This window comes from Globicephala melas, chromosome 4 (genome assembly GCF_963455315.2).
Source record: "Globicephala melas chromosome 4, mGloMel1.2, whole genome shotgun sequence".
Lineage (NCBI taxonomy): Eukaryota > Metazoa > Chordata > Mammalia > Artiodactyla > Delphinidae > Globicephala > Globicephala melas.
Window position 1 is genome coordinate 11,151,131 of NC_083317.1, and position 12,027 is coordinate 11,163,157.

Consider the following 12,027-nt stretch of genomic DNA (forward strand, 5'->3'; position numbering starts at 1 on the left):
TGAGATTTCAGCAGACACCCAGGAATCCATGAGCAGGTGGAGGGAGGCTTGACTGTGGAGGCGTCAGGCATCAGGGCTGCTCCTGTGTTTCTCCAACTGTCCAGATCACCAAGATGTAAGCAGCGTACACTGGCATCAAAATCTGACACCCGGAAATGCATCCTGAGACCCAGAACTGCCATTTCCTAGATGAGCTGCCCAAACAGGATCCAAGAAGTTTCAGCACCTATAAAGTAGGGGAGTACCAGACTACTTACATCTTAGAGTTATCCTGAGACTCAAAATAAAAATGAAACCATACATGTGCAACCATTTGATAAACCCTAAAATTCAAACGACCACAAACTATTATTTTGGCAAAATGCAAAGGGCTGAAGTGAGATGGGGGTAAATACAAAGGAAATAGAGGGACTCTCCCTGTTGCTATGCAACCTTACCGCTTCCTTATAATTAATTATTAATGAGATAGTCTAGAATTTTCCAAGTATATTTGGCCCCAGAACTTTTGATTTGAATTACATTTAATAACACCCACACATTAGGAAACATGGGGTTTGTGGTTTGGTTCCACATAGAATATAAGGTCTATGAAGGCAAGCACCTTGTCTTGTACCCTGCTGTACCTCCAGGGTATAGAAGAGCTGCCTGCACATAATAGGTGCTCAATAAAATCTGTTGCATAATGCATATACTTTCCATTAGACATGTTTGAAGACAGCCTCCCAAAAGAGTTTGCAGAGAAAAGTAAAACAAGGGTTTTTATGCACTGCTAGTGAAAGCATAAATTGGTTTAAAGTTTTGAAAAGAGCATGGCCTCATTCATCAAAGACTTTGAAAGTGCTCATACCCTCTCGCCAAGTTGTGCCAGCTCTGGAAATCTATTTGGAAGTTATCCTAAGGAAGAAGAAAAAAAAATTTGTGTCTGAAGATGCTCAGGAGATGAAGTATTGTTTAAAATGGAGAGAAAGAAAAAGGCAACCATCTGAATTATGTTCAAAATTATTGAATGATTAAGTTACAGAATATAAAAACAAAATAGAGAATATTATTCAGTGCCAATCTGTCAGACAATTGTTCCAAATCTATAGATAGATGGATAGATAGACAGATAGATATACAACTTGTTCATTTTTCCTAACAGCCCTAAGGTAGGTGCTATTCTAATACTCATAGATTAGAACACTGAAGCACAGAGAAGTTATATAATTGGGCCAAGGTCAGTGAAAGGACTGGGATTCAAGCCTGGGCAGTCCAGGCTACTATCTGAAAAAATAATGGGAGACAACACACTCTGAGTGTTCGAAAAGAGGGCAATTACATCCCTTCTACTTTTCTGCATTTTAACAAGTTTATGTAATGATGAGAAACCTGCACTCGAAAAGGGTAAATTAAGGACTTAATCTGTGTTCCTGTAATAGATCTGAGCAGAAAGACATCTTAATTGACCATAGGACCCCATTACTGCAACCAGGAAACTCCAACAAACAGCCAACTCTCTTCTGTACACAAGAGAAAATTAGAGTAAATTCCATTTAGAGGGAAGTGGGTTGAAAATAGGTTGTTTTTATGAATGCAGAGAAACTAGCCAAAGCTAGTGTTGGGTTCTCAGTTTCAATGTCACACTTGCTCAAACACTAGTTCTATTTTTAGGTATGGTTCTCAGATAATCACTCTGCCTTACCCAGAAGGAAGTGTTTAAACACCAGAACCTCACGCGTCCGCACAAACCAAGAGGTCAGCGCTGTACTCAGGTGAGATGGGGCGGACGTGGGATAGAGGTATGCAGGAGCAGTCACGGCCCAGGCACTGGGCACGTAGTGTACGCTGCTGGAGCTGTAAGGCTCGGGGTTTATATATACATACAGCGCGAGGAACTGCGCTTGATCACCTTTTAGCGTGGTAGGAAGAAAGGGTAAACACGCTAATGATGCTAGTGATGAATGTGAAATGGAACAAATGCCACCGTACTTATCTACATGGAAATTTTAAGCTAAGGGCACTATATCTATTCTACAATAAGGGTCACTTAGTAACTCTAGAATTTCATCTCCAGGTGCTGTCTGAGCCCACTAGTCCCAATCCCCAGCCCTGTGGGTTCAGCCCTGACCACTCGCTTCTAAGGACTACAACTCCCAGTCTGAGGGAGATCCCTACGCATGCGGCCTGACGACCTAGCCTACATTTCCCAGCAGGCCGAGCGGCTACGCTGACGCACGCGTGCGCTCTTGGTCGCTTTTGCCAACTCTGGTTTGACCTACAGCCGCCAGGAGAAGATGGCCGCGCCGGTAGTGTCTGGGCTCTCCCTGCAGGTGAGAGAACGGAGGTCCTGAAAGCCAGCGGGAGAAGCCCTCCTGGGGTGACTTGTACCAGACCCCTAAGTTCCACGGTTCCAGGCCACAGCTGGGGAGCGTGGCCGCCGTTCAAGGTCGCGGGGCCAGGCGAGTGGGGGGCGACGCCAGGCGGCCTGGGCAGCCCCGCTTTCCCCCCGGGATGCACGCGGGCCGGTGGGCTTGGGGCTGTGCGTGTCCTACCTTGGCGTCCTCTGAGCACAGCCTCGAGAAGCAGCTGGTTTGAAGGGCACAGGTTAAGGGGGATCGCTCTTTGTTGTGGTGGTCACACCTGGCCGGGGTCACCAGTAATGCTAAGGAATATTTGTAAAAGCACATTTCACGTTTTAATAAAAAAGTGAGACTGAAAAGTTAAAATGACTCGTCCTTGGCTGCTCAGCCAATAAGGGGTAGAGCTGAGATTCGAATCCACAGAGCTGGAAAGAAAATTCGTGCTCTTTATATTACACGATGCTTTACATATCATGACAGCGTACAGCTTCCGTAAGTTTTCCATAAGTGTTATAAAGTCTTTTAACCCTCACAACCGGTATAGTACATTTAGAGCTGGAATTATCTGAAGGTGACCTGTGCCTTTGCAGGTGCCTTTTAAACTCTGGATTCCAACTCTTGATAGACAAGATACCATCTCAACAATATCAAGGTAGTATTTTGCTAGACAAGGTACTAGGGCCTGTTCTCACATCAGACGGCTGGAGTACCCAAAGAATTCGTCTGTATTTTCAGATAGCATTTGGATTCTAAGAAGGTCCATCTCTTGCAGATCATGCCTGGAATCCTCCCACTTTTTATTAAAATCATGCTCGAGGGTGGTAATATAAATGCCGAAAATCTTGTTAAAAATTTTTGGAAGACACATTTCACCAAACTTAGTGTTTTCTCTCTCGTAGTGGTGTGCTTGCCTCAGCCTATTCCTAGTAACCCAGGAAGTTAGAAGTAGAAAAGCAATTTCCCAAGCAACCTGGAATGATTTCCAGTGGGGAAATTTACTCCTAGGTAATAAAGAGCAGCTCACCCTCATGTAATCTATGTGATGATACAAGGACACATGAGAAGCGAATCATCTAGAAGTCATGTTTACTGTTTATTATTGCAGGTTTAAATGCAGGAACCCTTTAAGTAGTCTCATTTGGATCTCCTTTCTCTTTGTTTTAAAGGTGCGATGCTTCAGTACATCTGTGGTCAGGCCGTTTGCCAAGCTTGTGAGGGTATGTCTTTTGTGATTGTAAAGCAGATGAGTGTGTGTGAATCAGACAGCAGTACACTTAGGAGCATGGATTTTGTATAGTTACCCCTAAACCTTTCTGCATGATCTGTGGTTCCCCAAATATGATGGGGGTGGAGGGGCTAGGGGACGGAATAATGTTGAATGCCTGCCGTGGGACAGGCCCATGCATAACCTTTAAGTAGGAGAATTTCTTAAAACCTGATAACAGTGATGGGAGGTAGCTGGTCTTCCCATTCTACAAAAAAGGAAACAGACTTTGGGAAAACTTGCCCAAGGTTATTCAACTTAGTCTTAAAGCTGGACTGAAACTAAATCTTGCTCATCCAAAGCCGCAGCTTTTCCACTACAATCACACAGTACCACTAAGCATATGTAGTCATACACTGATGGTAGTGTGGTTTTAAAAGCCAGTGGTTCATTGTAAAAAATAATTCAAGCCTCAGGCACTTAGTAAATTGCTAAAGGGCTCCATTAAACTGAACATTTATGGAGCTCTGTAAGGGATATTTGCAGTATTACTCTGAAATGTATAAAAGTGTGCTTGTGTATGTTTCATAAACACCTGTTTGCCTGGTTCTAGCATGTTCAAAACTGCCTTCTATCAGTGTTTAAAACCTCCCAAACTTGGAATAAGTAGTTATTGAATTCAAAGGAATCCTAAGCTCATCTCATAATTAACATAGTTGAATTATAGATAGTTAGAGCAGAAGGGGACTTCAGACACCATGTTTCCTAAACCCCTCGTTTTAAGGTGAGAAATTGGAAGGTCACAGATAGAGTGACCTGGCCAAGGAAACATCCCTCATTTTGAGACTTGTCATTCAGGATAGCTCTTTGATGACATATTTAAACTGTTTTGTGCTATAAAAGATGTATTTTTAAAATTATAAATATTTCTTTCTGCTATTGATACCGTAGTATTGTCTTAACTGATTTTCCTTTTCGCTTCCTCCCCTCCTCCACCCTTGTTTTTAAAGCCACCTGTTCAGGTATACGGTATCGAAGGTCGCTATGCCACTGCTCTTTATTCTGCTGCATCTAAACAGAATAAACTGGAACAAGTAGAAAAGGAATTGTTGAGAGTAGCAGTAAGTAGCCTTTCCTGTTCACTACTTATTAAGTTCTCGTTGTATATATTTTGCTTAGATATTTGACTCTGCATCCCTAATGTGGTGTATCCTAAGAGAAAGAGTTGCAAGAAAAAGGAAAAGCATATTTTCTGTAATGATGTTGATAGTAATAATACTGGGTATTATCGTTCTGAACCTATTGTATAATAGGTACAAACTGACACAGGTAAGGATATTAATATTAGGAACCAAGATTTGGGGCTCAGAGAAGAAATAGAAAATCTAAATTTAAGATGGTAATTTAAGAAACATTGTCATTTCAAAAGAGAATTAAAAAGTCACCTTGATAATCTTTGCTTGTATTTCCAGGTATTTCCAAAACAGTCTTTAGAATATATTATGATTTTGTTTAACTGGGAATTTATTTTCCTTATGAAGCCTTTTGTGAGGAGAAAATGAGCAGAGCACGCTGGGCAGCAAAATTAGTGAAGGTGCAAGAGTTTCATGACGATAATAGAGAACTGGCAAAGACCACAAGGCTACAGGGGAAAGTTTATTTTTACGCGTTTTTTAAACATGAAAAGAAGAGTAAATGAACTGAATTAACAAAAGCCTACAGTGTAACTTAAATAGAAGAATCGCCACTGCAGTTTCCCCTGAGTTTTCTAGTTAACACATTTTGTTTCTTCCCCTGCTCCTTTTACAGTAAGTCCCCTACATAAAAACGAGTTCCGTTCCAAGAGCACGTTCATAGGTCCAACAGAGTTAGCCTAGGTACCCAACTAACACAATTGACTGTATAGCACTGTACTGTAGTAGGTTTATAATACTTTTCACACAAATATATAAAAACTAACAAACAAAAAACAGAACATTTTTAACCTTACAGTACCTTGAAAAGTACAGCAGTACAGTGCAACAGCTGGCATCCAGGGGCTGGCATCGAGGGAACAGGCAAGAAGAGCTACTGCCTGGAGGAGGGAGAGGCGGTGGGAGACGGGAGAACGGAAGGGTCGTCAGCAACAGGAGACGGAGGGCTGCAATTTCACTCACATCCCGGGCTTGAAATAAAGATACTGTACTCTATACAGTACAGTACTTTCTAGTTCCCACCTCTAGCAGTAAGTTCTGCATTAAAGAAGGGGGATGTACAACTAGTATATAATCTCTCCAGAGAAAGTTGTGTTCTTTTTTTTGATTTTATGTTTTAAGAATTTCTTATAATTTTTAAACAACTTCTAAAGATTTTTTTTTTTAATCTTACTGTTTGTTAGAGGGGATAAAAACCTTCACAGACTAGTTGTATAGAACAATAAGTTTTGTTCGTTTTTTCATTTTGAGCTTTTGTGGGAACTTTTGTCCTAACAGACAGTAATTTTAGCTCTGTTTTCCTCCCTTCGTCCATCTATCTCTGCAGATAACGCTTTTGATCTCAGTTGGTACTGTCAACTGTTCTGACCCTCACAGAATCATACTTACTGTTGGAGACACTCGGGGGACGGGTAGCAGGAGCAGACAGGGTCACATACAGGCTTTCGGGAGGTGACGGTGACTGCCCGCCGCTCGTCCCACGCACCCACTTTAGACCTGAGCACCGGTGCTCGCCAAGGGGCCAGTGGCTGGCTTGTGGACGTTAGAATGGGGTTTAATTAAAACTTGAAGTCGGTTAAGACGTGGAGACATAGAGAGGACGCCATTACCTTAAGACTCTTTATAAAAGAAAATCAGCCATTTCTTGGCACTGAGAGGAAAATATGCTGCCCAGGTGTCACTAACTGTCCATGGGTGATGCAGCAAAAACAGATAAGAAACATGAAAAACTGTATGGTTCCAACTCCAGAATGCTTGTAGTTTGTATAAGCTAGCAGTTTTTATGGAAAAATATTGTTTCTTTGGGGTCGCTCAAGTTGAAGTTTTAGCATTAGATGGCAGTGTAGGCAGGTAGCTAGGATCAGAGACAGAAATTGTCCAGGAGCCCAGGAGAGGGTGCTGACAGAGGGGTTGAGGGGCTAATAGAGGTTCATGACTGAAAGATGCCCAAATGGAAACAGCCGTTGGTTTGCTGGAGCTCTGGCCTGACACTCAGGGGAGCAGAAGCTGCACGTGATCACTGACCAGACGTTGGTGACGTAACATAGCGGAGACAAAGTTGTGTCTCTCATGGTAGTTGCACTCCCGTTTTTTGGCCGTTTTTCCTCCCAGACTGGCTGAGGCTGCTCTGGAAGCCCCAGAGCTCCCGCACAGCGCTGGGTTGGTTCTCCTGAGCTCTCTGAGGGGCAGGACAGAATCCGGGTCAGCCTGAGAGGGAAAGGCCAGGAGGCCGCCTGCAGTCAGCACATCTTGTCAGGTCTACACTTGAGTGTGGGCATCATTAGCGCCCTCTTAGCATGGGAAAAACTAGAGCATTACCCATAGTAGGTACATTAAAATAGGTGGTGAATTGAATCTTTTGGCTGCTTAGGTTTTCTTTAATCTCTCTTGAAAGGCAAAAATAAATTTAAGAAACTTCATTAAAGTGGTTTTAAGTATTTTCAAGAAATACTGTATCCTGTGTAAAATCATCTTAAAAGCAAAGAAAATTTTGTGATTGTAAGCTTCCCTTCATGTGCTTTGAGAGTGCTAATTTTATTTATGAAATGTATGATTCATCAGAACATATGTGTACGGCAGCTAGGATCATTTATGGCCTAAAGAGTTTAAGAAGTTATTTTTTTGGTACTTTTAGCAAATCTTGAAGGAACCCAAAATGGCTGCTTCTGTCATGAATCCCTATGTAAAGCGTTCCATTAAAATGAAAAGCCTAAATGACATGACAGCAAAAGAGAAGTTTTCTCCCCTCACGTCCAACCTGATCAGTAAGTATTAGATGTTTTTTATTGAAGTCTCTGAAAATTCTGCTACTGAAACTGTCCTGCATGGGCCAGGAGCCCCAGCACCGCCTGCCTTTCGGCAGTGAGGAATCTTGGTCTCCCCCAGCCTGCTGAGTCACAATCTACATCTTAACTGGCTCCCCAAGTGAATTGTTTGGGCGTTAAAGTTTGAGGAGCATTGTCTAAAGGATATTAAGATGCAAGAATGTCTGATTGCACAGTTTCAACCCATGGACGAGACCAGTGGGACTCATACCAAGAAAATGGTTTGTAACCAGTGGCTGTGCCCCTGTCCTTGAAGACATTTGCATTCTTTAGTACATTTGAGTTGCTTTTCAAATCCCATGATCACTCAGAATTCAAAGAAAGCGTGTAGTGAATATAGACAGCGTGTTAATTTCAGGATTTATGGCCAACACTGGTATCTGTGGCATAAACCTGAAAATCAGATTGAAAGCCGTATCAAGAAATCTACTGCAAATCCATGTAAGACACACACACCCTTACAAGTTTAAATCCTTGTTTGTTCAGTCTTTTTTTTTTTTTGAACATTGCATATTCTTTTTAAATAAGTTGTGTCTTCTCCATTCACATTCTTAAATGACATTGAATTTTAAGGCCACAAATCTAAGTTTGCGTTTGAGGTGAATATAATGTTTCATGAATGACCTGATTTAAGTGAAATACCTTTACTTTCCCAGGTTTGCTTGCTGAAAATGGTCGCTTGAACAATACCGCTGGGGTCATTTCTGCCTTTTCCACCATGATGAGTGTCCACCGGGGAGAAGTGTCTTGCACAGTTACCACCGCATCTGTAGGTGACGGGCTGTTGCTGCTGCATTTGCCTTGACATCCCCTGTGTCACATTTTGCAGAACAAAAAGAAAAAGGCTAAAATCAAGAAATCGGGACAGGCGGCTTGGCACTTGGGCGGTTTGCTTCATTTATACCAGCTCTGTGCACCTCTGCTTTGCAAGGGCCAGCGTGTCTTCTTGGTGCTTCCCTAACCAGTGATTATTCATAAAGAGTGTAGATTGAGTTAAAAATGTGTCGGGAAATACTGGTTTACGTTCCTTTAAGGTTTAAGTTATTTTGTAAATATCACACTACGTAGTTTACTGAAATGCGTGTCTAATCTTTTGCGGTGGTGAGTGGGAAGGGGTAAGGCGGAAGGGCCCTTTGGTCTTACTGACTCGCTGAAGTGGACTGAATTTTGAAACCTACACTATTCTGGGTGCTTTATTTTAATATCAAAGGTCTGTGTGAAGCAGAAGTGTTACTATCTTCATTTTACTCGTGAGGAAACTGAAGCCCAGGGGAATAAGTTGCTTGCTCGAGGTCACAGAATGTGGAACTAGGATTTGAACACAGGCCTCTCTCTCAGAAGTCCGTGTTCCTTAATCTGCACTACCTCCCCAGAATTAATTTTGTTGTTGTTGTCTTAAGTATGTATTCTCTTCCCACTGTAGTTCAGTCAAGGTAGGAAAACAGTCTGTGGGGCTTAATTATCAGTAGAGCATGGTAGATTTACTTGGGATACGCAGCACCTGACCTCACCTAGATTAACATTTCTAGTGTTGAAAAGATATTCTAACTCTCCAAAAGAGCATAATGTGAAGGAGACATTTTGGCACATAGTACCTATTCGTACATTTGTAGTTCAGTAGTTGGTGCCCCCAAAGCACATTCCTGGCTGAGAGTCAGCATAGCTCAAATGTTCTCCAGAGCCCACCGTGACTGCACTGGTTCTCCTTGACCACAGAGCTCAGACCAGGCTTCCCTGGCCAGATGGTCACGCCATCCCCATGGCCAAGCACTGGTGCAGGTCATTCTTCAGTGATTACAAGGACATGATTTTGTAAGTTTCTTAGAACCAACTGATGCTAATGTTTTTGACATTGAGTCTCCCGGGTAAATAATTTCCACCCTTAAATATATATATATATATATATATTTTTAATATATATATTAAATATATATATATATATATACCTTGATTAATGACTAGGGGCACAGACTTTAGAAATAGACTGATTTCAAATATTGGCACTAGTCCTCACTTGCTGATGGGACCTTAGGTGAGTTCTTTTTTCTTTTAATTAATTTTTATTGGAGTATAGTTGATTTACAATGTTGTGTTAGTTTCAGGTGTACAGCAAAGTGAATCGGTTATACATATATCCACTCTTTTTTAGATTCTATTCCCATATAGGGCATGACAGAGTATTGAGTAGAGTTCCCTATGCTATACACTAGTTTCTTACTAGTTATCTATTTTTTATAGGTATATATATATATATGTGTGTGTATATGTTTATCCCAGTCTCCCAATTTATCCCTCCTGCCCAGGTGAGTTCTTCTTAACCACTGTGAGCCTCAGTTCTCCCGCACGTAAAATGGGAACAATAACTCCTGACCTCCCGGAGTTGTCCAGGTTAAGGAGATGGTGGCATAAAATGCCTGGCACACACGGGTGCTTAGCACGCAGCATGTGTCTGAATAGAAGGTGGGGCGTATACTTCTGAGTTCTCTAACCTCAGAGCCTCAGCGAATGATTGATGGAGCACTGATAGACTTCCCCACCACCACCCCCCAAAAGACACTGTCGGATCTTTGCAGAGCTTAAAGGCTTCTTTGCTAGCTTTTGGACTCTTGGGTGTGTGGGTTGGGAGGTAGGATTTGTGACAGGTGAAATGCCGCTCCTTCAGCAACATTTGCCGTTCTCACCCAATCAGGGGTAAAAGTTGGGGCAAAAAGGAGAGAACGCTGTCTGGATGGTCAGGGCACTTGTTCTGTAGGAACAAGATTACAGAGCTGTACTGACTTCAGGAGCCAGCCGCCTGCCCGGGCTCTCTGTGAGCTGCAGAGAGTGGAGCGGCATGCCAGAGCTCCTGGTACCCGCAGATTCCAGGTCAAACTGCAGCTTTTCATCCAAGGGAATAATAGACTCAGGCTGCACCCGGGGGAGCTGCGCGGAGGAGAGGCCTGTCCTCAGGCATTATAAACTTCAGGTTTTTCCCCTAATCGTTACTTCTAAGTTGTACTGCTAGTACCATGGAGCAGAGATGGGCAGTAAGTGAACCTAACCTCCCAGTGTGAGCTGCCCATGTGTTCTTGTGAGGCAGGGCCTTTGCACACCCCGACACCAGCATTGATGAGTGACCATTGCGGCACAACTCCAGGATGGGTCCTCAGATATCTAAGAGAGGAATTCACAAGGCCTGTCTTGGTGATACGTTGCCAGAGGGATGTTTTTTCTCTCCTTCAACTATAGTAACTTTCTGTTTTGCTTTATCTAAATTTAAAGGATGGTTTTGTCCTTTTTTAGCCTTTAGATGAAGCCACTCTTACCGAATTAAAAACAGTCCTGAAGAGCTTCCTAAGTAAAGGCCAAGTATTGAAACTGGAAGTTAAGGTAGGTTTTTAATTACGTACGGTACGTTTCCTCAGGTTGTTTGACACCTAAAATGGCTATAGAAAGTGGAAAATTAGATTTGATTATGTAAAAACTTGCCTGTAGTAGAACCTTCATATTTATATTCAATATAAATGATTATTGAGTCCATTCACAATTTGACTTGTCATTTTCTAGATATAATTGTTACCGCTTACAGTTATGTAGCACGTAGACTTTTCAGAGCACTTTTTCATCTTTCTTTTTGATTAATGAAATGTCAATGTGTTTTCACATTTCCAACCTATTTTCTTTCCTAGGTTGATCCATCAATCATGGGTGGAATGATTGTCCGTATTGGAGAGAAATATGCTGATATGTCTGCAAAAACCAAGATTCAGAAGCTGAGCAAAGCGATGCGGGAGATTCTCTAAAAGTGTTGATTTCCTAAAAGTGAAAGTTCTTAAACTTGGAGCAACAATAAAATGCTTCCTGAACAGAATATACTATGTTTGCTGTCTTTTAAAGTGGAAATATAGGGAGCCTTATTTTTACATCTTTCACAATCCCCTTAGTTTAAAGGTTAAAAGGCCCTTTGGAACTTAGTTTGTGTCGATTATTCTTAGGAATTTATGGAAGCTTGTATCCCTTAGGAAAAAGTTAACCTTTATACCAGGGACTGTTAAGTACTTCATGTATCTTACCTCATTTCCTTTGTCTTCAAGGCCTGAGCCTGCACGTGGAGTTAAGGTAAAGCAAACCGGTTGTCATCTCCAAGTTTCAAGTGCTGGGGCCCATCTCTAGTCAGACACTGAAAGTGGTCCCTGAGCCCACGCTGGTCAGACACTGGCAGCTGCTCCTCCTCTGCTGCTTCACGCTTCTTGCAGCTTCTGCAGCACGTGGGCCAGCCCCTACTGCTGTGCCCCTGGGGTCCCATGTCAGCCGGGTGACTGGGCTGCACAGAGTCCTTCAGATAGGCCCAGGTTGTGCTCACCTGCTGAACTCTTAACAAGTACTTCCAGCGTGTGCATTCGGACTTGTTTGAGCCCAAAGTGATTTGGCCTACAGTCCCACCCTCCACATTATCCTACTTTTAAAGGGAGTAATGTTTTCTGTAA

The 12,027-nt window shown here is 42.4% G+C and overlaps 1 protein-coding gene across 1 annotated transcript; it reads left to right on the forward strand.

The window, feature by feature from the left end:
• The first annotated feature begins 2,199 nt into the window (after positions 1–2,199).
• Positions 2,200–11,411, forward strand: ATP5PO (ATP synthase peripheral stalk subunit OSCP). Its single transcript, XM_030880823.3, has 7 exons — positions 2,200–2,309; positions 3,506–3,556; positions 4,554–4,664; positions 7,372–7,501; positions 8,218–8,330; positions 10,844–10,930; positions 11,230–11,411. Exons 1-7 carry the CDS (start codon positions 2,274–2,276, stop codon positions 11,341–11,343), a joined length of 642 nt encoding a protein of 213 aa, XP_030736683.1. The 5' UTR covers positions 2,200–2,273; the 3' UTR covers positions 11,344–11,411.
• Positions 11,412–12,027: the final 616 nt, after the last annotated feature.